We start from the raw sequence: 27,687 nt of genomic DNA, 5'->3' as shown, positions 1-27,687 counted from the left end.
CAATTTTGCAAATGCTCTCTCCCAGGCATAGCACTGCCCAGGAAAGCTCCAGTGAAGCCTGAGGAGATCAGGAAAGGAGTATCCCAGGAGACCAGTGCTGGCTCAGGAACACGGACAGGGTGTTCAGAGGGTGCTGCGCAGTGAATACAAAAAGGGTTTGATGCCCACGTTGGGGTTGCACTGTCCTGACCAGCAGTGGCAGTGGATTTCATCAACCAAGAGAGGAAAATTCAGTGCTGGTTCAGAACGCAACAGCCTTCTTCACAAATACCAGCTCTGAAGAGTCAAACATAAATAAATGTTGTTGTTTTCCCACTAATTCCACTGCTCTGTAGTACAGATCTGTTACTTATTCAGCTGCTGTTATATTAGTATTTAGAATAAACACCACATTTCTGAAGACACTCATGGATAAGGGGGGATATTCTCACAGAATTTTAAGGCAGAGGCTTCATGAGCAGCCAGCCTTGCAGTGTCCTGCAGCTCAGGTTTCAGACGGCTAGGTGAGAAAACACACGGCATTTACTTTCAAACATTTAGCATCTGCAATAAACCCAGACTAACCAAAACAGCACCATGACAGTAAAAAAAAAAAAAACAACTCAAAACCACATTTTCAGGTCTCTGTCATTATGGTCTCTAATGAGAATTGCTGCTGTTGACATTTCAGTGGATGACAAACTCCATAAAACAGGGGTTTGTTTACGAGGGCTGATGTTTTCAAGCAGCTGGCCATGACTCTCCAGCACGGAAATTATTTTAGCAGCACATCTTCCATGATACTCAGTGCTCACTGTGATAGTCAGGAAACCAACAGCACTGTGGGAACACATTTTGGGGAAAAAAAAAGGGGAAGAATCACCCCAAAGTGGTGGAGGAGGAAGGTTTGGGCACAGTTGGTGCTCACGACTCCCCACAGAGACACTGATGCCTTTTTGGGAATACCTAAAAACAGAGGCCAGACACAATTAAGGGAATTAAAAGTGATTGATTGTATTTACTGAAGGGCCTTCAGGTGCATTTTGGGCAGGCAAAGCCCATCCAGAGGCTACGCCCAAAATGAACAATCGGTGACAAGTTTTTTAGATTTTTATAAATTTGGTCCATTTGCACATTGGGGGTTAATCTAACAATTACAGCCTCAGGTAATGAAATAATTTATCCCAGATTTGCCCACCCAACTCCCTTTTGTTTGCATTTCTGGCCCTGGGGCAGTGAGGTGTCCTTGGTTGCCGGGCCTGGAGAGGAATTGTTGTGTCTGCCCAAAATGGGGCAGCAGCAGCAGCTGACACTGAATGTGGAGTTTGGAGCTACACACTAAAGAACTGCAGGATCAAAAAATCATAAAATGACAAAATTATAAAAGCTAAAATTCCAAGGCATCAGCACCTCCTTCTCCCCAAGGCTGTGCCATGCTGGGGGCACAGAGGCCCTTTAGGTGTCACACCCTCCTGTTTTCCCTGTCCCAGGAAAAACAACCCAGCAAAGCACAGAAGTTGCAGCATTCTGGTAATGAAACAATTATTCACTTCAGAATAATAATTTAAAAAAAAATTAAAAAAAAAGCACCTTCCACAAGGGAGTTTCTTTCCCTTATTTTTTCTCCCCTCCCCTCCCCCTGGAAATATGTGCAGTCAACACCCCTTTTATCCTTCCCATTAGTTATTTCAAGGGCTACAGATGATTCTGATGTAAAGCAAAATGAAGAGTATTTTCACACAGTGTATCAGAGAACCCAGTTTAAAGATGCATAGCCTCATGCCTTGGGCCTCTAAAAACACTCTTAAAAATCAACCAGTTCAACGCTTTTCATGTCAATCATACGCAGAGGTCTCCAGTGACTCTGAATTTTATGAGCTGTCACTCATCCCAATCCCAGAGGTGCTCCTACTAAACACAAGCTTAATGACCCTAGAAAGCATGGTTGAATATTTCCATGCTACAAAAAAATGTAAATTAAAAGCACATTGGTAATTGAAATTAAAAGTAAAAAAACTGCCAAAAACAACACCACTGGCAATTTCTCCTTTAGCAGCATTTTTATATTGGAGATGGGCTTTGTTCACACTGCAATAGACATTTTGGTCTCAGAGGGATGGAAATGATGCTCAAAAACATCTGCAGACAGTAAATGGCATTACCCTGAGACAATGAAGGTTACAAGGTAATAACTCCTTATGATGCATAATGTCAGCTGATTAATTGTATTTCCAGTCTTACAAGAAACCAGAGAAATTTCTGTTGTCAGTCACAGTCAAGTGACCATACTGCTCACTTGAAATTTAAATTTCATTTTGCCTTTGTATTAATCCCCAAAGGTGGGGATAATCTACAAAATTTGGTGCGCTGCCCCAAAATTCAGTGTGCACCTGAGCTGCCTCACTGATGGAAAGTTACCTCTAAGAAGCCCAGTTTTATCACAGATATTGAATACACAAATTGAAGAAATACAATTTTAATACTGCTTTGCAGGGTGATGATCAAAGAAATAAAACAGTCCAGCAGAAAAAGAGAGGAATTAATGCCTGTATCCGTTCTACTCGTGAAAGTTAACTGAACTGGCTGCCAGGTGTGTAATATTGTGAATAAGTTATCACAGAATTATGGAATGGTTTGTGTTGGAATAGAGTTTTATTCAGGTTATTTAGTCCAAGGCCCTGCCATGATGGTCTCCATTTGCCATAGTTGTACTGGAGATGTTAAAAAATAAATTAAAATGGCCTGGCAGTCGTGTTACCTGCTTGCCTCATTAGTCTATTTTTTTTTTTTTAATTCATTTGAAGATCCAGGTCAGGGCATTCAGTTGATACCAATTAATATACTTGTCAGCTCCACTCATTAACATAAGCTGAAGTATCAGATCCAGTGAGGGCATAGAAATAAAACAGACTTATTTAAGTCAAAATGTCCTGTGTTTCCAACATGGCAACTCTGAAAATCAAATTACCTGTGTAGACTGACATGAATATTGTTAACACCTTCATTTCACCCTTTGAGGCACTCCATACTTCTCATCTTTCAGCATAAAAATACAAAACACTGGCATGAACCACCACCGTTACACTAATCCTTAACACTTTACATGTAAAGGCATTGTTAGAAAAGTGCAAAGCTACTTTAAATTCTTATATACACTCATGAAAAAGTTTTTATTGTGAAGCTAAGGAGTGACCTGCTTTTTCAGACTTTTCCACTAATAAAAGCTGTGAGAAAAAACAGATATCAATGACGACAAAAGCAGAACTACAAGCCGCTGATAAGGCTCCTAATATTGATGGGAATACATCCCCTGGTGTTGATATTACATTTGATAAGTGGAAGGGCTGGAGCTGGGGAGTCCCTTCCCAGGAAGAACACAAGAGGGAAGTTTCCTGCCTGCTGAAAAGTGAAATGAAAAGTTCCAAGCAAGAACCAAACTTCCACAAAACCAAGCTGCATTTAGAGGTCTGCTATGCTGATTATACATAAATTGCATGCTGTAATTTAATTATTACAGGCAGCCTTATTAATTGTTAATTATACAGTGAATGTGCAGAAAGCCCACCCTCTAACAGATCCACCAGAGCAGTACAAGTGTTATTGAGTTTTTTTAAATAGTCTTAGGTTAGACTAAGTCCTACTGAATTCCTGATAAATAAACAAAAAACCAAATCAAACCAAAATTTTGGGTACACTTTGCCCTTTTTATGGGCTAGGAAAGCACATTCTTCTTAACTTTTGAATGTGGAACTGGGGAACCACCTAGAGAATTGAGAGAAAAGTACTAATATTAGAATAATATATTATTAACAGGGAGATTTTATGGTGATTTTATTGATACCATCATAAAGAACAAGAATACCTCAAGTAAAATACACCCTTTCAGTTGCTAAGATAGGTTTGTCTCAGGGTGCTGTATTTATTGCACAGAATTTTGGAACACAAGAATAGTCCTTATCTTTACAGGTTGTGTCCTTTCCTGGAAAGTACCAAAACACAACAGTAACAGCAAAACCTAAGTTTGCCTAAATTCAGAAATATTAATTAAGCAGCACCCCCAGGTCCTTATTAACACACACAATCAACTCATTGCCGGCGTTTCGAGTTTTAAAACTTTGTAATTAATTTATCCTCCAACATTGATGTCTGTGAGTTACTTCATAAATACCCAGTGTTTAAAAGAAACAGTAATTTTCCTCCCCAAAACTGCTGCTGGGGTAACACCTTGGGACACTGAAACAAATGCTATTTATAACATCCAGCAGTAACTCAATATCATCAGCCATTCAAATATATGCCTTCAGCTCCAGCATTTCCCTGAAGCATTCAATCCTTTTAAAGACCCAGTTTTTGTGGCAGCGGTTAAAAAAAAAAAAAAATGTTCCTTCCACTTGATTAAGGGAACCATTTCATTCCCTAAAGGTATCAGATGTTACCTGTCCGGAACAGAGACAAGAATTGAGCCTTGTTTCGCAGAAGAAATATTAAAAACACAGGACAAAAATTAGTGTCACTGCAATGAGCTGGTGAATTATGGTGTTTGGGAAGCAGGGCTTTTGGTTAAAAGCTGCTGGCTGGGGTTTAATCCAGGAAACAGCAAAACCAACACACATATACACACGCAAAATTAAAAAAAAAAAAAAAAAAAGAAGGAAAAAAAAAGAAGGAAAAAAAAAAAGAAGAAAAAGGGGGGGGAAGAAGAAAAAAAAGGGAAAAAAAGAGGCAAGCTGCTTGGAAAGGCCTCTAATAAAGTTGATAAAGGCTATCAGCAAGAGCTTGTGTTCTGTTATAGTGAAAGAAGGAGACAGGGTGGGAGTCACCCCCCCAAACAGAAGGATTCAGTGTTGATTTTTGTTTTAAATCCCTGCCACAAGGTGAGGGCGGCAGCAGCCGGGTTTGCTGTACTCACTGCGGGGAGGAACAAATCTGTTTATAATTATTACTTTTATGGGACCAGTAACTCTAGGCCTGATAAGCAGTGAAGAAATAGGACAAATAAGAAAATTAAACAAGGAACAAACGAGGAATTCTGCCTCTCCTGTGCTGTAGGTCTGGGCTTTCTGAGGGGGTGAAGGATGAGTCAGGGTGACTCAAAGCCCCGTCACGCCGGCGCAGGGGGAATTGAGAGGCACCTTCTGTTTTACCCTCAAAGTGGGTGATCTGGTCCCTGCACTGCTCCAGCATTAGTCATCCCGTGGCAATAAACCCGTGGAACATTAAAAAACTCTTTGCCATAAAGACAGAAAGCCAAAGAAACAGGGGAAAAAAAAAATATATATATATATATAAATGAGCAAAGGAGGAGGAACAATGTGGATGCTCTTGCGTGACATGAACCTTTTCAAAAGGATGCTTGCCCCTGCATACAAAAACAGTGGGCAGGGGACACCTCCAAACCTGGGCACAGGCCTTGAGCCACACCTGGATCACCTGTCAGCCTGGTCTGGCTACACCAGACCTAAAACCCCACACTTTGTGCTAAATTCAGCATCATCAGCTGGGTCCTGGTACCGATCCCGGACCATTGGGTGAAAAGGCCCGTCACTGCAGCATGGATATTTACTGATTAGAAATATCAGACTGCTTCTGTGACTTCATGTCTTCAGGCAAGGTAAGAAGTGCAGGAGGGTGGTGGGGGAACCATATTCCACCCCTGGAGCACAGCCCACTGAAAGAATGGCCAGGAATTCACACATTCACAGGAAAAAGACAGCAAAACGGAGAAAAATGGTTACAAAATGCCCATTTGAAGGCCAAGGGCTGCTCTGCTGTGCATAATTTCAGGATTTTGGCAGGAGCACAGTTTAATTTGCCTCTGAAGAGCCTTGTTTACTTGCATTTCCCTCTCACCAATAACAAGCTGCCACTTCTGATGTTGTTCCAACACAGACACAAACCTGAGAGGGATTTAGTGTATGGGTGCTCCATGGTTCCCTCTTAATAATAATACATAACAAAAAGACGTTACAGATTATACATATATCCTGCACGGAGCTATCTGCCTTTAAACAGAAAATAAAAAAGGTTAGGAAACAAAGAAACAATTAAATAAATTAAAAGCTTATAACTCTACACCATTGCCATGAGAGGAAAACAGCCCTTCTGCCACGGCTAAATCACACAAGTCAATTTAAGCTGTATGCAAATGGATTAGAACCTTGTCAGTTCTAGAGTTATTTGAAACATTGGAAAAAAAAAAATCCCCATGTTTCCAAGGAAAAAAAAAAAAGAGTCCTGGAATGGATATCTAAATGGGACAGGAAGACTGGAAACAAACGCACAGCTGCAGAGTGAAACTTACAAATTTAATTATGCATGATTGCTAACTATCAATTTTGTTGCTAAAGTAGTATCATCACCAGTAATAAGGAGAACAACAATTTATCTAATTCTATGGTGCTTGCAATTATGAAATTCTTTAATGCATGATATTAAGCACAATTTGAACAAAAAAAAAAAAAAATCATTCCATTGGAAAGAAAAAACATAGTTTCCAGAATGATTCTTGATTCCAGAAATTTATCCAGTTGGAATTTTCTCTTCCTTCACCCCCTCCCTCCTTTTTTCTTAACCAACTGAGATACACAGGAACTTTCTAACAGTCAAAAAAAAAAAAAAAGCTGAATGGAACAAAATGAAATTACTGAATATTCCATCCGGGATATACAAGACATTTCAGCCTAATTGTGTTAGTCAGGGAGGAAAGTAAAAAATACTATGAGAAAACCTTTCATATTTTCTGTTTTAGAAAGGTAACCTTTGTGTCCCACATGCACAAAAAAAAAAAAAAAGAAGAAAAACCAAAACCCAAAGAAAAAAAAAAACCCAACCAAACTAAACAAAATTAATCACCTGGAAAAGATAAAAAACATCAGGACTTCAACTGCCCACAATTTTAGACGAAACTCTATTGAGAGTGCTTAACTAGCAGAAGGAAAGGAAGGGCAATGCAAAAGCCGGAAAAAAGGAAATAGTCTGTTATCAAAGGACTATTAATTGCTCCCAAAGTAAGAGCAAGTGATGATCTTCTTCCTTTATTTACTCGGACGTTCAGCTGTCTAATCAAAGAAACGTTGTGCTGGTTGGGCTGAAAAGAAAACTGCACCTTTTGTTTTGGTGATTGCCCACTAGACCTTAAGGGCTTTCATTGGATCGCTTTTACAGCTCACTGCTGCACTTTAGGGAGGCAAAGGAGCAGCAGGCAGGGCCAGGAAACGGGAACAGGGCTCTGGAGCATCACCCACCTCGATTTTGTGGTTGTTGCTGCTCGGTTGGTCCCCCCTCCAGAGCTGCAGTTTTTGGTTATGCTCAATTTTCTGCGTTTGCAAATATGGATTTCTAATTATAAGTAGTTGGTAACATTCAAGACAATAGATTAAAAAAAAAAAAAAAGAGCTAAAACAAAGCACCTTTCCACATAGAACACAAAGGTTACAGGTTTTGAGTGCTTGCACTCCCTGCTCTCCTAGCAGAGCATTTTTTGTGAATTTTGAATTTGCCACAATTTGCCACATCTCTTGCAGCTTGTAATAAACGAATAATACAAAGAAAATTTAAATTTTCTTTCTGCCTTGCAGACCCTCAGAATGTTAGATTTTTGCCTTCAACTCTTCAACTCTATAAGAAAATATGGAAACGCACCTCTTCCTTTTATCTTCCCTGCATCCCCCACACACAATCCATTACCAGAGCCATGAAAGTGTAAAAGTGTCAGGTCCTCTTTCTCTTCAGAGCAGCAAGTTTTGTAATTTGCCTGCAGGCAGAATAGGAACAAGCAGCTTTTCAAGGTTTTTATGGCCTGAAAGAATTCTTACAACAGCAAAATTATTTTGGAAGAAAATTTCTCAACTCCTGCCCGAGAGAGCAAAGATGTTCCAGATGATCTGTAAATGATATGTAATGTATGCTGCCTTTTTTCCCCCAATCTAATTTTGCTCTATTCTGCATTTTTTAAGGAGTTTTCTATATTGAGAGCAGAGTATTTGTAATAATGGATACCATTACAGAATGTCTGTGCAGAGGCTGAAAACGACCACAGGCACATTTCTGGGGGCACGTAAGGCTTTATAGTCATTTCTGTGTGAGATGAGGCCTACAGGAGCGAAGGAAACCTTCACTCCTGATACTTAGCAACACTTTTTTTTTTTTTTTTTTTTTTTTTTAATTCAAGATGTTTACGGCTCTGCAGATGTTGCAGGTTTATTTCTTTCCTTGCAGGCTGAGTGAGCACAGCAAATCGTCCCCCCGGGAACTCCCGAGCCAAGGCACACTCAACTATCCCAGAAAACATCTCCCTGCATCCACAGGAATAAAACACCATTAAAAACCCAGTCTTAAGAGGCTGGTGAACCTCCTGCTTTACTTATACATATCCTGACCAGAATTCTGGCACATCTGTGAGACAGGCACAGAAAATGGGCAATTTATAGAAAAGCTTTCAGCGCAGCAGCCTTGGCTCCGGACGGGGACTCTGTTATTTCATGCCCCACCTGAGGAGAGGGGCAGTGAGATGAAAGAGGGGTAATCAGGCACACTAAAAGCTCTTGGCTGGCAGGGATGGGGCAGGATCACTCAGGAAGCAACAACAACATGAGCCATTGTATCCCAAACCTGTCCCGACAAAGAGCAGCTCTGTCGCTGTGTTTACTTTTCCCAGTTTGTCTTGCTTTATGCCTTTGATAAACTGTCAGGACTAGTTCCTCCAAGGACTACATTCCCCCCAAAAACCTCTCTCTGCCAGCCTCACATGTGGTACAGTTTCTCGTGCTTCAGCAGCCTGCAGTCCTCATAAGAGCTCTTCATGTTTTCCATAATAATTTCAATACTTTTCGCATTATTTTCCAGCTGTGCCGCGCACGGGCTGAGCAGCACCAAAAAATCCTGCCCTGTTACATTGCTGCTCACTTTCAGCTGCTGCTGCAATCCCGTGGGCTAAGCTGCAGAAATGTTAAAAAGTACAGAATCAGATAGCCGAATGCCAAACATGCTAACAGTTTACTCAAAAACCAGATTATTTTACTAATGCTACCCAGCCCCTGAAATAAAGCAAAGTTGATATCGGATTACTTTGGCTCCCAACAAGAAAACTGATCAAGTTTCTCTGCTCCAGAGGCAATTCTTCTCAAAGCTGATCAGGCTGAAGTACCCCCCAGAAATTAACAGTATTGGAAAGCTAATAAAGCAGGACATGTACTGGATATGAGGCAGTCATGACTTTTCCATTTTTCAAACACACGGGAAGAGCAACAGGAGAACAATTGCTCAGATGGAGACTCCTGTGCTAAGGGAGGATCCACAGGGTCTGGGTTTGCCTCCTCTGGAGCTGGGGAGAGCTGGAGCATAAAAAGGGATAATTGTGGAGTCAGAGTGTAATTCAGGAACTTGTGCAATACCATTGCCCTTTAAATTCATTGATTAAACAAACAGCTTATTTTGCAAAAATTTGCCTATGTAATCAAGCTTATAGCAAGGCCTAGAATACAAGAACTGTTAATACCAGGGTGACTAAGCCGTCCACTTGCAAAAGCCAGACAAAAAGGGGATAAAATGCATGTCTGAGGACGGGAAATGTTTCACACTGAGAGCACAGAGTGGCCTTTTTCTGAAGAATGATTAGTGCTCTGCAGCTGCCCTGACCTCATTATATTCACTCTGCTGAAATTCAAACTTCCTATTCCGACAGTTTGTTCGGAAGGTGAAGGAAGAGGGGTTTTTGTTTTGTTGTTTTTTTTTTTTTTTTTTAAATTTGCCAGTCATGGGTGATTACACATCTTCCTTCCACTGATAGCCAAGGGGAGATAAAAGCCTGAACAGCACTTTTGCCCTCCAGAACCTCCCTGCTAGGAAGGCAGCTCCTGGCAAGCAGTTCTTGTGCTGAACAGTTCCACCTGCCCATTTCTGCTTGCCATCCCCCTGAGCTCCAGCAGCCACAGCTCAGATTGAGAAATCACCTCTGGCAAGCCTGAAACAGATTAGTGAAAAATTGCTTCTCCTCCTATTAAGCAATTTTCAGCACTTTATTCTGGTCAATTCAGCAGGTGACCATTCCCCCCAAGAGAGCACTGGGACCTGAGGGAGTGAAGATGAAAGCTTTTCCTCCACAGATAAATGTGGTACATTTTTAATTCATTAAGACCCTCATTTAACTCCTCTAAAGACAATAGGCTGCTCACAATGCTTGTTTAATGGGAATTACAGTGGATTACCAGCGAGCACAAATTCAAGAATAATCCATATTTGAGAACTCGGTACTTCCTCACAGCTGCACCACAAGCATTGTCTGCCTGTCATCAGCATGTTTTGTGCATTTCTTGTTGTGCCATTCTGCTTCCACTAACCCAAGGCAGCAATGCAAATATTTAAGCCCAGTTTAGTTCCAGCTGGTGGGTCACCGCAACTGCTCCCATCCACACTAAAAACCCAGCCTGTGCCTCAATATTCTGCCATAAAAACCTTTCCCTTGGAAGGGAGACACATCCCTGCCCAGATCAGCCTTCTGAGAAGGGGGGACAATTGTTCACAGACATAACCTGCAGCATCCCTGGGTCCTTACAGTCCTACAGGGACTTCCCATCTTCCCACCCACCTGAAGGGATGTCATGGGCCAAATTCCAGATTAGGATGAATTTATGTTGTTGTCACCACCTTTTGGGCTGGCTTTAAGCTTTTGCAGACTGCTCCTTTACAAAGTTACCTTCTGATGCAAGCCCTGGTCATTTGCTGTGAACACAGGAAGGGAGATCAGTAATTCCATTTTCCATCATTACTCTCTCATGCTGGAGAACAAAATGCCTTTTTTTATTTCCCACACAAAAAATTTCATGCTACGTAAAAGAAATACAGATGCAATTTTGCTTAGAATTTGAACAGGGCAAAGGCTGCCAGAGCTCCAGGAGGGTTTGGACAATGCTCTCAGGCACAAGGTGGGATTTTTGGGAGGTCTGTGCAGGGGCATGGGTTGAGCTGAATGATCCTGATGGGTCTCTCCCAGCTCAGGATATTCTGTGATTCCTAACCAAAGAAGATCTTTACAAAAACCCTGCAGCTTATCCAAGAACTGCAAATTTACAGTTTTGTTTGGATGTTTTCTTACACAGCACAGTCACCTGCCAAAAACAAGCCCTGTGGAATGTACAATAGGAAATTTAAATTTCAGCCCACAAAAGTGAAAATACAGCAACTCCACGTAACTAAGGTGCTGCCCAACATCAGAGCTGCCTTCTGAAATATCAGGGAATTTAGTCTTTCACAATTAGTGTTTTTAGGCTCACCTGCTTTCTTTCTGAAATCCTCAGGAAGGCACACACACAATGACACAGGGTGATTAAAAAAGCAGGAAATTGGAGGCCCTGAGGAAGGACTCTGGCAGGTGAGCCCTCTGCAGTAGCTCCTGACTGATGAGTGTATAAACAAACCATTCAAAGGCTTAAAAAGTATCCCACTTCCAAATGATTTTTGCAATTGATGAGACTAAGTGTGGGGGCTGGGCCCATACATCTGAAAATATTTATTTCAGACTCAGTAGATATCCATAGTCATCCATTTAATCACAGTGTATTGATCATGTGTCCATTAAAAAGAACTTTTTCCCTAACCCAAGTGATCCCCTTTTTACAGACTCATTCTCTTGTGCTTAGAACTCTGTTAAGTATGTATTTTATTCAGATAATGAGCTAAATGTGTTTGGTTTATTTTTTTTTAATTACTAAAATATCAAATGGATGTATAAGAAATCTATCTTTATAGAGACACCTTTATATCTTTATAAAGACACTTTTAAAACAGCTTTCCATCATTTAATATCACAATTAGCTGCACAGAGTACTTGAATAGATGGTGCAATAAAATCTAAGATATCTTCAGTGCCTGTCAGGGAAAATATCTGTGTTTTTCTGAATGCAAGCAGTTACCCTTCCATGTTGATTAATAAGTCCAGGGACCACTGTTATCATGCAATATTTATTAATCTGTTCTTTGTATTTCGGAGGTAAGTGTATAAAATACCTGCAACAACCACAGCAATTGTCAGACTAGGCTTGGGAGATTAAGTAGGAGGCAACTCCACTGATAGGAAAGGGACTATAAATAAAAACACACTAAAGATTTCATTGATCAAACGCCCTCTGAATGCATAATTCATCAAGGTGTTTGAGAACATTGAGATGCCTTGTTTGAACAGCAATCCACTTCTGTCAGTAATTTGAAATTTAAATTCTCACATTAGCTTCAGGGGGAAGCAGTGGGCGTACTCAGCAGGCTGGAGGTATGAGGAAGAAGAGATAAGGATTAAAATAGAAAATCAAGAAAAAAGTGTCTATTTCAAAGTGCACACTCTTAATTAATAGATTATGAGCCAAAAAGGAAAATGCATAAATATTCCAGTGACAGCTTCGCAGTTTAAAAATAAAGTTTTATTCAGGATGAAGAGGTACTCTGGCAGGATGGATGGAGGGTTTGACTGGACAAAGGTAAAGACACAAAAGATGGAGTGGATTGTTTCCCTACAGTTCACAGACTCCCAGAATGGTCTGTGTAGGAGAGGACCCTCAATTCCTCATTGCCAATGCCCAATATCCCATCCAGCCCTGCCCTCTGGCAGTTTGAACCCATTCTCCCTGGTCCTGTCGCTCCAGTTCCGGATGAAGAGTCCCCTCTCCATCTTCCCTGCAGCCCCTCCAGGTCCTGGAAGGGGCAGTGAGGTTTCCACACAAATTTGTCTTCTCCAGGCTGAACAGCCCCAGCCTTCTCAGCCCAAAGTTGCCCCAAAATCGTCCAAGCTGAAGAAGATCAAGCCACAGCTCAGCTCAGCTCAGTCCTCCTTCCTTGGCTTCCTTCAACCAGACAAAGCTCACCATCCTGCCCTCCAAAGACCTCCAGAGGACAGCCTACAGCTGATACAGAATATTTATTTATTTATTTATTTATTTATTTATTTATTTATGAAATAATTAATACTGCCCGAAACAGCCAGGGAGAAGAAGGAATTCTGCTGGGAAAAAGGGGCTGGGCTGATATTCCTACCCTCTTCACAGCACCAGAAAGCATGAGGTTGTACAAGGTGGACACCTCTCAAATTCTGTCACAAATTGTGACTTTGGAAGCCTCCAGTGAGGTGGAACATTGTCAGCCTTGTTTTGGAAGGTGTGCCAGGAACTGGTGGGAAGAGAGGGATGGAGAGCTCCATCCTGAGCTCCAGGAAAGGAGCAGAAAACCATCATGCTCCAAACCTTCTCCCTCCTGCCACTTTGCTTAATGCCATCTCTCGACAGAGCAGGAATTTTTCTGTCCCCTGTCTATATCCATCCACTGCCTGTGTATAATTAAGTTTTCTTCTGAAGTGCTTTTTAATAAAACTGAAGCTGCTGCCTAAGCCCTTCTCATACATCAGCTCTATCCTCATGGTGTCAGTTCATCTATAATTAAACACCAGAAAGCTTTATCACCTATCAGTCATCATTCATCCACGAGCTTGTCTTATTTATCTAATTAAAAAGGTATTTATTGTCAACATATTATTTTTTTTTCTCCAGTACGTGCCCAGTGGAGAAGCCTTGTACTTTTTCATTTAATTTCCGTGCAATAATATCCACAGCAAAATTCTTGTGAAATCAAGGAGTGTTAAAATAAAAAAACAGTAGCTTCAGAGTTGGTATTATCAAGGAATTCTCATGTAAGCTTCATATACAGATGGAATATGGAATTGCTACTGTCTACTTTAATATGGATTACTCCTTTGGTTTCTTTTTCAGGTTAATAAATAAATTTTATTATCATTTATCTGACAGCTTGGTTAGTGGCAGGAAAATTCATTTTGCTGAAAGATGGAAAATAAGAAAATATATATATAGCGCCACATTGAAAATAAGGTAAAATAAGGAAAGGGAAAAACAGTATACATTAAAATTGTCCTGCTGCTGAGAAGAAAAAGACAGAAGTCTACAGAGGTGTCTTGCTTGCACATTTATAATAAAAGTTTAATTTTTCAATTATATCCCTGTAATATCCTGTTCTGCAGCACTGATTACTTCCTTGGCTCACTGAAAATTAATTTTGCATAGTACAAGACTGTCTTTGGAAAACAAATCCCATCAAAACAAAACAAAACAAAACCCCACAATCCACCTTCTCATCTAAGATTTGCCAATCCTTCTCCATTAACAGATCCACAAAAACACAAATGAGGAATGACATGTTACTAATGTCTGTAAGAAATTATTAAAGACTGAGGACCCTGGTTATGTCCTGTCACTCTCTTGTCCTTAATTAACTTCTGCTCTACAGAGTCTTTAAGTAGGAAGATCACCAGGCTTTCAAGACTACAAATCTTTCCATAGTTTACAAATAATCCTGCACTATTCATTTGGAATTTTGTAGTTCAGTGCTGTTTTGCCACGACCAGCACTGGAGCCAATAACCTACAAATTAATGTCTGACATTGTTGTGTCCTGCAGCACCCAAACCTGGGGTGAGGGAATTACCTGAATTAGACACCACGCAAGGATTCCAAAACCCATTCCAGGATGCTACTGCCAAGGTTATGAACTGCCTCAAGGAAAAGAAAACCAACCCTACAGCTGTGGACCCTATGTTTCTGTTTCCATCAGCTGAATGCTTGGGTGAAATTGCTCAGAAGAAACAATCTGATTTCTCTTTTCTTCCTCTTTTCTTCACCTACATTAAGGCAGTCACGTTTCTGCTCCAGGGGACAATGGAGACGTTGTTACATGAGAAAACCTGCTTTTGTGAGAACACACAATGGAAGAATAATATTTGGAGATGTCAGGTGATGGCAGGTGAACCTCCACACAGGTGCACCTTTATGCAGGCAGCGCCGGGCTCTACCTGGATTCATTTTCTGAATTCCATCTCAAATTGGCTAAGCCCTAGCAACTGGAAAGTTTTCAAGATGAAAAGCACTTGTCAACATGACCCAGCCAAGAAATATATGTAAAAGCAGAGAACTCAATTACATTTGGAATGTTGGTGCCCTGCTAGGGAACAGCAATTTCAGGTGTGACAGAAGTTTTGAGGTTAATGATTTGGAAGGCCTAACTGAGACTCAACTTTTTGATGCCAAGGTAATGGCCTTTAAATAAATATCAAGCAAATGCTTAAAAATAAACACTAAATAACTACTGAAGACAGGAATGCCTGGTTACAAAAAAAAAAAAAAAAAAAATGAAGATGAGAAATAAAAATATGAATAGCCAGCTTAGATTCAGGGTGATTCAAGCAATTTGGAAGGCTTGGATAGGACATGCATACTCACCTGTCCAACAACTACCAAGCCTGTTTACTATCTTTCATCTCAGTAATGAACTTCACTAGTACAAATTTTCCCTCAAATTATTATTTTTTCTCTTTCACTTGCATATTTCTCTTTGGAATAGAAATACGTATTTTGGTTGACGCATCACGAAACTCCAGTGGCGTCTGAAAAATTCATGTGTCACCACATTCAATGTGATCTGCCCAGCTGTGGGCTGGTTCTGCAAAGGGACCCGAGAAACAGAAAAGTCAGAAATAACGAATCTGTATTTTTAGCTTGGCAAAATGAGAACATGTCAAGAAACAGGAGCTGGTGCAGAGCTGGGAGTGAACAAAACCATGAAGAAGGGGAGTGTCTGGCTAACACTGCCTCAGGGTAACACGAAAAAATGGCTTTTTTCTGTAAATCTAGCTCAATGAAAGGTTATAACAGCATCAGGAACATCTCAACCTTGCACATCATTGCACGAGAGAAGCTGTGAAGGCAGGACTGTGGTCTCTGGCAGCATCCTGCACCCTGTCATGCTGAGCAAACAGCCTGACAAGCCTTCCTCCTCCTGCCCTCAGATGTGATGGCTGATTTGGTGTCAGCTGGAGCAGAAAAGGTGTAAATGCACACCAGGCATGCAGGGGGCCATCACTTCTGTGCCTCTCAAGTGTTGAGAAAGTGGCAAGGCAAACAGGAGGCGGAGAGGTCACACCAAAGAGTGGACAAAGACTCACTTGGGCAGCGCCACATCCCTCTAAAACTGAGTTTCACGTCACCCCAAACCCTCCAGCCCTTACAATCCCACCCCTGCTCATTCCAGGGGCGCCTTGACATGATTTCCCCAAACCTCCTGCTCTGTTATTCCCTATGTTTAGCTTTCCCATGGGCAGAGCTCGTTGTCCCAAATGACCCCCAGGTGTTCCCAGATTGGGGAAGGACAACACTCACCCCAAAGGGAAGCTGCACAAACCTCATGTATCTGTAAAAAAAAAAAAATGCTTTTCTCTCCTGCCCTCCAGTTCTACCCTTTGCTTCTCTCCCTCACCACCATCACTGGCTGGGGGATACTGGTTTGGACATTTTGCTTGGACATTTTGCTCCAGGATGGCTCTCAGTACCATTGATAAAAATTTGATGGTTTTGCCTCTTTTCACAACTTTGGAGCTCACAAAATATTTTGTAGCACTTAAAGAGTCAACAGGCAACTCAGCACATCCTGATAATGCTTTATTTTTATTTGGACATCTTCTGGTTTGTGTCCTCAAATCTGTTTTTACTTCAATTGAAACAATTGCTCAGGTTCTGAGCAGTTTTATCAACACAACTGGGTATAATCTGTTTTTCTGGGTTTTTCTTTTTTCATTTAACATTTTTAGTCAATGCTGTAGCTACACAGATATACAGCTAGAGAGGAGTTTTAATAACAAGATTCCTAACCTGGTGTTCCAGAACAGTTTGACACTGACACAGCACTTGAACAGAAAAATAATTTTGTATTTGTGACACACAGCAAATCCAGGAGGTTCACTCCTTGGAGAAATGCTTTCCTATTCAGGGGTGAGTTTTAGCCTAAAGTATTTAAGGTTTTCTTTATAAAAGCATACATTCTTTCAGGATAGCTTAATAAAGGTAAATTTTTGTTCAGGTAGTTCAGTAGTTACCCAAGGATCAGCTCCAGAGGGAATAAAGCAGAAACTCTTTGGATGGTTCACATCCCCAGCAGACACCAAACATTTACCACTTCACTGCAGTTTTACACTTGTGCAACCTCAAGGTTTAGCCAGTTGTGGCAAAACACCGAAGTCATGAGTAATGAGCCATTTTCCTCTGTGAACAAAAAATAACCCCTGTGAAAATGTTTCATGGAGTTGCTCAGGAATCTGGGGAGTGGGGGAGATCACAATATGAACTAGGTGTTGATGAAAGTTTATTCCTGTGGCCAAGTCATAGCTCAGAACCTGGTGATTTTAATTACTACGTGGGGGACTTCTCAATGTGTAAAGAAAAAACCAAACCAACAACAAAAACCCCTTCATTTTTCAGACTCCCGCTAAATTCAGTGAACATTCTCTGTGTTCTGTGATGTCTTTAGAAAATCACATCTCTGTGAGCTTCTACAACATAAAACAAATTTCTTTCAACCTTTTTCTACAATTAGCACCTTTTTCAACAAAGGTTCCCACCCTCTCATAAATTATTTTCTCAAGTTAAATACCTTCTTTATCTTTTCAAGATAAACACAAGGCCAGAGGTACCATTTTTTAACTTAACAGACAGGTCTCTTACTTTGATGTCAAATACTCCTTGGGGGATCTATATAAGTGGAACATAAAATATTTATTTCTATGCTCTTGAATAATTAACACCTTTTAAAGAAGCACATGAGAAATCTCATCTCTTTCTGGCATGAGACCTAGAATGAAACTCACCCTCACCAAACGGTGGAGTTTTCTTGCATATTTGCCCCATTTCCTCAGTTTTAGTCATTATTATTCTGCTCATTCTAAAATGTACACGATGAAACACTGATGCCAGTGGCTGCACCACTGTTAGATTTTAATTCACCTCAGTACTTTAAATCATCAAAACGTGTTTTAAAAGAGCCTTTCATTTTATCTCACTTCTGCTATTTAGAATTCAGTACAACGTTGACTCTGTTGCTGATCATTTTTGAATATTGACAATTTTCCCTCAGTTTTACACCCAGTCCACCTCTAACAGCTGATATGCAGAAAACCATCTGAGGAAAACACAAGCATGTAATTAGCTTCCAAATTGCTGGTTGTATGTTCAAGCTTGAGTGATAAAACAGCTCCATGACAATTGTTATGAATGGTTTGACAGATGCATAAAGTAAGGAATTATTTTAAGTGTTATTAAGCAATCAAGGGAGTGTGTGAGCAATATTCTGTGTTAACAAGGCTCATATTAATCTAATTCTGCACCTCCTGCAGCTTCTAATAAGGGCATTTTTATTTATGCTCAGGGAGAGTGAAAGGTACTCAATTTTAAGAGAGACCTGATTTGTGCAAGTCTGCCTCTAATTCTCCAAGTTTTTGGACTGATACATGAGTATGTGCTCTGTGCCCTGCCACAGATGGCAGAACTCATCAGGAAGGGGTCCTGATTAATGCCACAGGAATTCTGACACAGGCTGACAGAAACAGATGAGTCGCCTCACCCAACCATGAAAGTGCATTTGCTCATGCCGTATGTGTTAGACACAGTGCATAAATTTATGAATATTTATCCCTTCTGACCAGATCTGGGGATGCTCTAAATATCATCAGAAATTCATTGCCATGGACGTCAAGGGCTTGATTTACTGATTTTGGCGAGACATAGGTACATGGTAAATGGGAAAACAAATGCACCACCAGTGCCTCTCACCACACTGCCTCTCCTGTCTCTGCTCACAGATGTGTCCAGTGCCACCTCTCACCCTTTTCTCTGCTCCAGACCTTCTCCTGCTCCTTCTCCAAGCCATTCTGAGGCAGCAACGGGATTAAAATTAATTCAGTGCAAGCCCCTTTTCTCCCTTTCCCTCTGTTTCTGCCACCAGAATTCATGCATTCTGGAACAGAAAATCCATATCCTTTTCAGTTTCAGCAGCATCCTTATGCATCACACAAAAGAAGTCCAGAAGGACACCCAAATCTGACACAAGAAGTCCAGAAGGACACCCAAATCTCATTGGCTGGACCTAGGTCTTCACAATCAACAGTAATCAGTGAAATTAGGCAGGTGAAGAAAAATAGACAATCTAGACACAGCCATCACTGCTTGAGGAGTGAAGTCACCACTGGAAAAATAATTCCCGTACTTTTAGTTCAATGGATTTTAAGCAGAGGATTAAGCCCTTTTTTTAGCACTAAGAAATTCAAGAAAGTCTTGCTAAATCTAAATGGTAGCTTTTTAGCCCTGCTTTGCTGAGGTGGGACATTTCTGGGAGAAAAAAAAAAAGGTAAAAAGTTAAGTAAAAAAAAGAGGATGAAGAGAAATAAAAATAGAAAGATTAATAGCTTCATACAGCAAACCTGAATTTTGAAAAGTGCACTGAACAGAGCAATCACCTCAGCAGACCAAGCAGCATTTGCAAGAGTTTGTGAAATCCTTTCCCAGACCATGAGTTTTGGTGTATTTCTGTGCACAAGCTTTTTCTCCAGCAGCTTTCCTGGGGTCCATTGTGATTTAAGGGATTATTGCCCTTCCCAGACAGTTCTGCTACACAGAATATTCCAATTCAGTGCAGTAAAGACTTAACCTCATGTTCAGTCCAAAGAACAACAGGAATTAGAGGCAGCTCTATGTCATTAATAGAGCCAAGCTTTCCTCTTTTTCTCTGCCGTGCTATTTCTGACACCAGGGCTGAGGTGCCAAGCAGGTTACTTGGGCTTTCCCTCACCCTAATCTCAATCTCCTGCCAAAACCTGATCAAAATCTCAGGCGCCTGCACTACCTGCTCCTTCCTATTACAAATAATGTGAAAGTAACTCTGCCTGAAAAGCTGCTTTGGGAAATTGAGGTTTAATGGCACCATCAAGAGCCCCTTGCAGAAGTGCTCACACAGGAGCACGTCTGCTCCTGCACCCTGGATCCACAAGGATGCGCGTGGAATTTCAAATATTGCCTTCTTTGTTGCTTTTAACACAGTCTCCTTCTCTCAGCTTCCCACCCTTTACCCTCAAAGGCTGAAAATGTTGGAGCATGGTCTACTTCAAAAGCCAACAAGAGTTCCAGCACTGCTGGTTACCTCAACCACACGCAATCTTCCCTCCTTCTTAGTGTAATTTACCTCTGAGGAGAAATTCTTTGGCCTCCCACATTAAAACATCCCATTGAGGTTCTCAGTATTTAACAAAACTAATGCATAGTTTGATAAATTAAACTATTCCAGCCCACAGCCTACTTAAGAGGGGCTTAAAAAGCTCAGGTAAAACACAACTCCAGTTAAAACCTCTGTTGAAAAGGCAAGGGAAAAGCATCAAAAAAAGTTTACCAGAAAGGTAATGGAGGAAGAAGGTATTTCCATTTTTTAAACTCTTCTCTTGTAATCTCAGAGCCTGAAATATGAAATAAATTCTCTGGAAGCGTTTCAGCGAAATGCATTATAGATGAATCATTGGAGACACATATCTCACCAGATTTGTCACAGCAATAAAACCCTGACCTAAGGAACATGCCCTGAGAAAGCAGAGGGTAGAGTCCTGTCAGTCTTACTGAGTAATAACTCCTCCATCAGCAGTCAATTACTGGGCTATTACCAGTGACAAAAACCTGTGAGATGCGCTCCAAACTGGAGAGCTGAGAGACTTTTCCCGGGAGAAATGGCAGCCTCTGAGGTCAGCAGACAATGCTCATTTTTTTCCTGCCCTGGCCCTTCAGCCTTCACATTATCACAACCCTTCCCTGGGGAGCTGGGAGAAATGGTGGATCCCAATTCCTTCCACTTCCCATGGAAATAAATCACCCCTTCCCACGTGGATGCAGAAGCCTAATTATCTACTGCTCAGTTAAAAAAAAAAAAGACACTGCAAAGATACCACCACCAGGAGAAAAACAGCTGTGCTTTGTTGCATTTATTTCTGCCTTATTCGTTCAAGCTGAATGGAGAATTACTCTAGATTTTCTGCCACCACTTTTTTCCCCCCCAGTGATTCATATTGTATAGAGTTTTTGCAATTTTATCATCAAAGGCTTTATATATATTTTTTTTTTTTTTTTCCTTTGTTCTGGCAGCCCCCCATTGTTGCCCAGGTCACACAGCACAGCTCTCCTTCCCAGCCCAGCCTGGAACAGTGGCAGGTGAGTGTTCAGGTGATGAGGGTCACTTATCAAAGCTCCCCCTGGGCACAGAAAGGGGCTGGGACATTTCTGATGTTGGCTCAGGTGGGGGAAAGCTGTCTGGTGTGAGTGATGGCACACTGCTGCTGCCAGTGTCACGGCAAAGGAGGGCAGAGAGGAGCAAAAAATAGATGGAAAAAGGAGGAAGGGAAGGGAAATTCAGGGAAGTTAGGGAAGGAAGGGAAAAGAAAGAAAAAGTGAGAGAAAAAGAAAGAGAGAGAGAAAGGAAGGAAGGAAGGAAGGAAGGAAGGAAGGAAGGAAGGAAGGAAGGAAGGAAGGAAGGAAGGAAGGAAGGAAGGAAGGAAGAAAGGAAGGAAGGAAGGAAGGAAGGAAGGAAGGAAGGAAGGAAGGAAGGAAGGAAGGAAGGAAGGAAGGAAGGAAGGAAGGAAGGAAGGAAGGAAGGAAAAGAAAGAAAGAAAGAAAGAAAGAAAGAAAGAAAGAAAGAAAGAAAGAAAGAAAGAAAGAAAGAAAGAAAGAAAGAAAGAAAGAAAGAGAAAGAAAGAAAGAAAGAAAGATAATGCTAAGCATGCATGAATCACAAAGATGTCTTAACTCAGTATTTAAATTTTTTTTGGTGTAATGCTCACATTAAAGGCTCATCCAACCCAACCATCCACTTCTAAGAGGTTTCTTAACCTGTTTACATTTCAGCCTGAACGAGTAATCATGAAAAACTCTCTAAACACTGCCTTCCATAAATTTATGATGGCAGGAATGAGCTTCTCCCTGCTGTACACATTGACTGCACTGACTGACTGAAAGATCACAGTGATCACAGTGTTTGCCAATCCAGGAAAGTTCTCTCCTATTGTATTAAATAAATGCATTTAGGAGAATACAAAAGTGGCAGGTCATCATGAGCTCTTAAGTACATCTTTCCCTAAAAAGGGATAACTGTGGTGTGAACTTCATACTCCCTCTGGAAGGTTCTGGTGTCATTTTCAGCAGAAAAATGGCAATTTTTGCCTGGTTGAACTTTTACGAGAAGAAAGAGTTGTTGTGTGAGACAGAAAACCCAAAGTCTGGCTTGTCACCCTCTGAGAATGCCAGATTCCAGGACAGATCTGTGGTTTCTCCTACCTGAGTCACTGGTGTGGCAGACCACACTTTAAATAAACTTTGCATTAGAGCTCCAAAAATGTGAACCGCAAGCAATGAATTAAACAAATGCAGAGAGAGGATCCCCAGGGAGCCCTGGGCTCACCACAGGCTCCAAGTGCTTTTAAGGGGGTGGAAGTTTATCAAAAGAAAAGACAAGTCCAGCTTATTACAGTATTGGGATACAATGCCAAAGGATTTCTTTCCAAATAAATTACATATACCTGCAAAGACTCAGAAAAAAAAAACCTTTTGAAGGGAGGAGAGCATGAAGAATGGGCAAAAAAAAAAAAAAAATCCACATTTATCATTAACAAGTAAAAACCATGCAGCAGCTCATTCTACCCGCAATTACACACATGACTAAGTTTAATCAGGCCCTGAAGTCAGGAACAAACAGGGAGTGTGAGCACCGTAACAATCGTGTTTAAAGTAAAAATTACATTCCCTGCTCGGCCTCTGGTGGAGCAAGGGATGGCAAGGCAGGTGGCACAAGCCTCCCCCTGGCAGCTCCTGGGACCTTCAAACACACTCTCAGAAACCTGATTCTCCGTTTTGCTTGGGTGTTTCTGAGAGCTCTCTGAAGAAGCAGTGTTTATGTATAAAAAAAAAAAAAAAGAAATAATTTAATTAGTGGTGGTAAAGGTCCCATCAAATTGACCTGCACCTTGAAATTTCAGCAAAGTCAAACATAGGGAGGTAACATATCTCTTTCCTTCAATTTAAATTTAGGCCTGATTCTGACAGTCACTCCATTTTATCAGTCAAGCAAGAGGTACCAAGCCAGCAAAACTCAAATTTCAATTAAAAAAAAAAAAAAAAAAAGGCAGTAATTGTGACATCAAATGCACTGAGCTAGACTTATGAAACTGAAGTTTTTGGCATGCAGAACATCTAACAAGTCAGAGTCACAGTGTAAATAGGGAATTCCTCATTGAAAAAAAACCAAACATGTTACTTCTCAGTCAGCTGGAATAAGAGTATGTCTTAACACTTGCTTCTCAGAATTATAGAACACTTCCTCTGTAAGAACTTTTCCTAAAATTATTTTTCTAGTCTTATTCTCAGGAGAATCCAGCGTATTTGCATCCATAATAATGTTTTTCCTGTATTTAAGATGCCTTTCCCCAAACCACTTCTGTAATTGTACATCCACTCAACAGCAGGCATGCATTAAATAGCACAGAAATTATGAATACCCTCGAGCAGCAGGAATGGATTATATTTTGAAATATACAGAATAACTTCTAGATGTTTAGAGGCTTATCCAGCAAAGCCTTTCTCCTAGGAAACACATGTGTGAATGAGGACCATAAAAGATCCTTTATTAGCAAAAAATGAAAGACAGAAGTGAAAAGGTTTTGTTAGTCTTTACTCATTAAAAAAACACCCTCCCAATTTTGATAAGTCAAAGTGGAAAGATGTAACTTGCACTAGAAATGGAAGCTTTTTCCTGATTTATTTTTATTTTAGCTGTAGAGACTCCATCTCTGTTACACAGTAGTCTCTGACTGCAGGTTTTCTTCAATGACTGCACTCCATTTCTAAAATTATATTAAAAATTCTGCCTTCTTCAGTAGGTACTATCTGCTATCAAGTAGGTTTCAGCACTTTTAAAGTGAAAATATTATAGAAACATCCAGTTATTTACAGGACTCAGGCTGACAGGCCATAGAGCTAAGCCTCTATACTGAATTCATATTCCACACAGCTCATAGTGCCATTCATATGCAGCCCCCAAAGAGATTTGGGTAATGCCTCAATAAGCATAACTTCTAACTGTGGACTGGGAATTCATTCTTATTATTTTTTTTTTTTCTCCTCCAATTACTAAATGCAAATTGTGAAAAGCAGAATTTGCATCTTAACTTGACTTATATATTATCTCTGCCTTGCACCTTAGGAAATTGCCAGATATTAAGTTACAGTTAAAGCTGCACCAAGACCATCACGGGGTACTGGAATCAGAATAATTTCATTTGACTTCCTGGCTCAATTGTGTTTTGAAAAGTAAGATCTACTTTTTGTCTTTACGTATTTTTAAAATGTGCAAATTAAGAGACATAGGTCAGCTGTTATTAACTGAAAGTAACATCTGTCTGCCCAAAGAAGCATTTCCTTCCACTGGATATCTCTGATTTAAGAACAACCTGCTAGAGAGCTGGATAAACCTCATTCTTGGCAGTTGGCTAACCCACTAATTATTCTAAATTTCTACTTTATCCTAAAGTACATCTTTATTTCAGCAAATAATTAAACAGATCATTTAGAGACCTTGTTCCACAAATCCTAGTTCAGTTCCTTGCTGCTCTCATGGCTACTTTCACTAAGCTTAATATTATCCGAAGCACATTGCCAAGTTTCATTAAAAATGTTGATTTAGCCCTTGAATAAATTGCCACAGTAATATTAGATGCCTGTATGGATAAATACAATTCAACTCCTTTTCCTGCCACTGCACCCACACACAAAGCATGAGAAAGGCAGAACTCCTTTTGCTCTACTTTCTGTGTCAAACAGATTTTTGTTTGCATTCTTCTGAGTATTTTTGGTCATATCCAAGAATATATTTTCATTCCAAGGAGCAGAGAATTGCCACACAACTAGCCTCGACGTCCAAAAATCTGAAATATTTGCAGAAATAGAATCCTCAAGGTTTTGATGACTTAGTATTTACTGCAGATGCTTTTGAGTTTAGGATAAATGCTACTTTCTTAGCATACTGTAAAGTTTTATAAAAAATATATGAAAGTTAAGACATAACTTTTCTTAAAGGTTAAGACATAACTTTTCTTATGTGATAACACTGAAAAACACTTTATTATCAAAAAACAATCTGAAAGGCAAAGGGAGAATCAAACTTTGCGTGCTTTCCCTTGCTAAAAAGGTATTTTTAAGCCTTTTTTTTTAGGATCTTGCACCAAGGAACTGAGGATGCAGCAGCTTTAGGGCAGCACCAGGCTGGAGGTGTTGGGTTTGTGGCAGCCCTTCCCTCACCAGGAGAGCGCTGGCAATGTCACCAGAAATTCCACATGGGAAACAACCCTAAACAAGCTCTATTGGATAAAGCAAGAACTGTGGGAGAAGAGTTTTGTGTGACTTTGCCTCGAAGCATTTGCATTTTTACTTGCATTAAGGAGCCAGCCCTGGCTGCAGGTCTGAGCAGGAGAGCCCAGGAAGGAGGGAGGACTCGTTGGTGAAAATCAGATCAAATCTGGCACTTGATCCCAGAACATGCTCCCATCTCCCTGTTTGTGATGGAGCACTTCCAGGGGTGAAGGAACTTCCAAGTTAACTTCCCCCACTGCCACCCCTTTTCTTGGATGAAATAAGTTTTAATTTTTTTTTTTTTTTTCTTTTTGCTCAGTGACACAATACTGGAAAACATTTTGGGCAGGACCCTAACGTGCTGTCAGCTTAAGATAAAGCTCTCTGCAGCACCAAGGATTTGGCATTCCATCAGCACAAATTACTGGAGTAATTACAAATTACTCCACAAAAAGAACACCTATATTTGTGAACTGGATCACGGTGCTAATTCTCCATCTCCCCACTTTTGACAGGCTGAAGAGAACTGAAAATTATTAGTCAAGCAAATTGACTGAAAACTTGATTAGCAGCTAGCAAAAAGACTTCAGGTGAAGCTCAAAAACTTCAGCGACGTTGAGAAAAATAACCAGCAAAGTGGAAATTATTTCAGTTCAGCTTTTGTAATGTTTCAGGTAAACAGGGATATTTCCTATCTTCCTATCTAATCCAAGAACTGCGACTGCCACATGAAGTGCAAGAAAGAAAAATGGAGGTAGAGACTGATAGAATGGATGCTCAGTCTCAAAATATAACTAATTATGTTGTAGCCAAGAAGAAGAGCCACTCTTTAGATTCAGCCCTGACTCAATCTGTAAGCAGAGTAGAAATTCTTTGCACATATGAAAATCATAACGCTGCTCTGTTTCCACTAAAGTTTGCCCTTATTTCAAAGAATTAAAACAAAAATATCACTATATTCTTAGCTGTCCCCCTACACACAGGACTCAGATATTCATAAAAAGATAATTACTCATTCCAAGGCCTCTGTATATTTGCAATACTTTGCTTCCATAGGTTTTCCTTCAACAATCAGTATTAAATAAAATGAACCTGAATTTCAGGCAAGCACAGGCAGGCTGTCAAAATCAAACTGACCAAATACAATGGGGGAAGGGCATCTTCCATTGCAATGGACTGGGATGTAAAAGAACAAAAAAATAAGGTCTGATATATTTCTACACCATCCTAAAAAAAAATACAATTTTTTAACTAATAAAACAGGACTGTAAATTCAAACATTCCTAGCTGGCGTCAAACCATAGCTTTTGCGTCAAAATAAGATAATTTTCCTGCTGATTTAAACAGAAATCTTCGCTAATCATGGGAAATGTCTTTCTAATCTACTTTTGTCCATAGCTGTTTAAAGACTCTACAATCCATGGAATATTACAGACAAAAATGGAAAATATGTATTTTCAAATGTAATTTGCCATATATTTAGGAAAAATACTCAGTTTTTTGAAGGAAATACTACCAATACCACCAGAGCTCTGAGGTAAGTCTATGCTTAGCTATAAGCACCTCCCAGAACACCTGGAAAGATTTCCAGAAGTTGAAATGGACATAAGAAAAATACTTTTAAGTGTTACGAATCCTGACCCCTTTTGTGTGTTAAGAGTGAACTTTTTTTTTTTTTTCTGCCTGGAAACTCCATGTTCTGAAAAAAATCTGTTAAAGGTGGAATTGAGAGGTAATTTCTTTGCACTGGAATTCCCAAAGGCAGAATCTCAGGGTGATGAGTTTGGAACCTCCTCAACCGGAGGAGGTTCCTTGGTGGGACTCCAAACAAGCTGAGTTTGGAGTCCCACGACCCCAGTGAGATCTGTCAGCATAAAAACATTGCAATACATTTAAAACCTGCTTACTTTTCCTGGGCTGGCTGCTCTGCCTCATAAGCAGCCACCTTAGCTCCTGTCCCTGCAGGTTTCGCTGTCCTTTGCCTTCGTTTTCTCCTGGGAGCTGGGTCCACGATGTCTGGGCTGCCCAGCAGGGAGGAATCCCTTCGTTCCGGAGCTGCCAAGAGGAAAAACAACCAAGGTCAAAAGAAATCTGACATTTGAAGTGTTTCAAGACAACCCATACAATATTTCTTTTCTGTGTCGCTGTTATGAAAATTTCTATAGTCACAAAATTACCTCAGACCTGGGAGAAGTTTGTGACATAAAGGCAAGTTCAAAAGGACTGAATTTAGACTAGAAGGATAATCTTCCCTCTGCACCTCTTTGTAACCAGTGGAGAGAAATACCACCAACCTTAAACTGGACAATCTGTCTGGACTTTCACTGCCTCCTTTGCTGAAGCTTAGTGAAGCAGGCTCTGTCCAGGTTCATCTACCTTTTTAAATTACCGTGTAAATTCATAAAATATGATTTATCTACACTTAAACAACAAACCTCTCTCCACTTTGACAATTAGCTACT

General features: G+C 40.4%; 1 protein-coding gene across 5 annotated transcripts in view; it reads right to left on the bottom strand.

Annotated features, from left to right (window-relative positions):
* The window catches only part of XRCC4 (X-ray repair cross complementing 4), a 144,576-nt gene that overhangs the window by 28,453 nt on the left and 88,436 nt on the right, over positions 1 to 27,687 (bottom strand). For all 5 annotated transcript variants that reach the window (XM_066569117.1, XM_066569118.1, XM_066569116.1 and 2 more), the window contains one exon: positions 27,133 to 27,280. In XM_066569117.1, coding sequence (XP_066425214.1) covers positions 27,133 to 27,280 — 148 coding nt within the window. The remainder of the gene's footprint in view (positions 1 to 27,132; positions 27,281 to 27,687) is intronic.

This window comes from Molothrus aeneus, chromosome Z, assembly GCF_037042795.1.
Source record: "Molothrus aeneus isolate 106 chromosome Z, BPBGC_Maene_1.0, whole genome shotgun sequence".
NCBI lineage: Eukaryota > Metazoa > Chordata > Aves > Passeriformes > Icteridae > Molothrus > Molothrus aeneus.
This window is presented reverse-complemented; position numbering and strand designations above follow the sequence as displayed.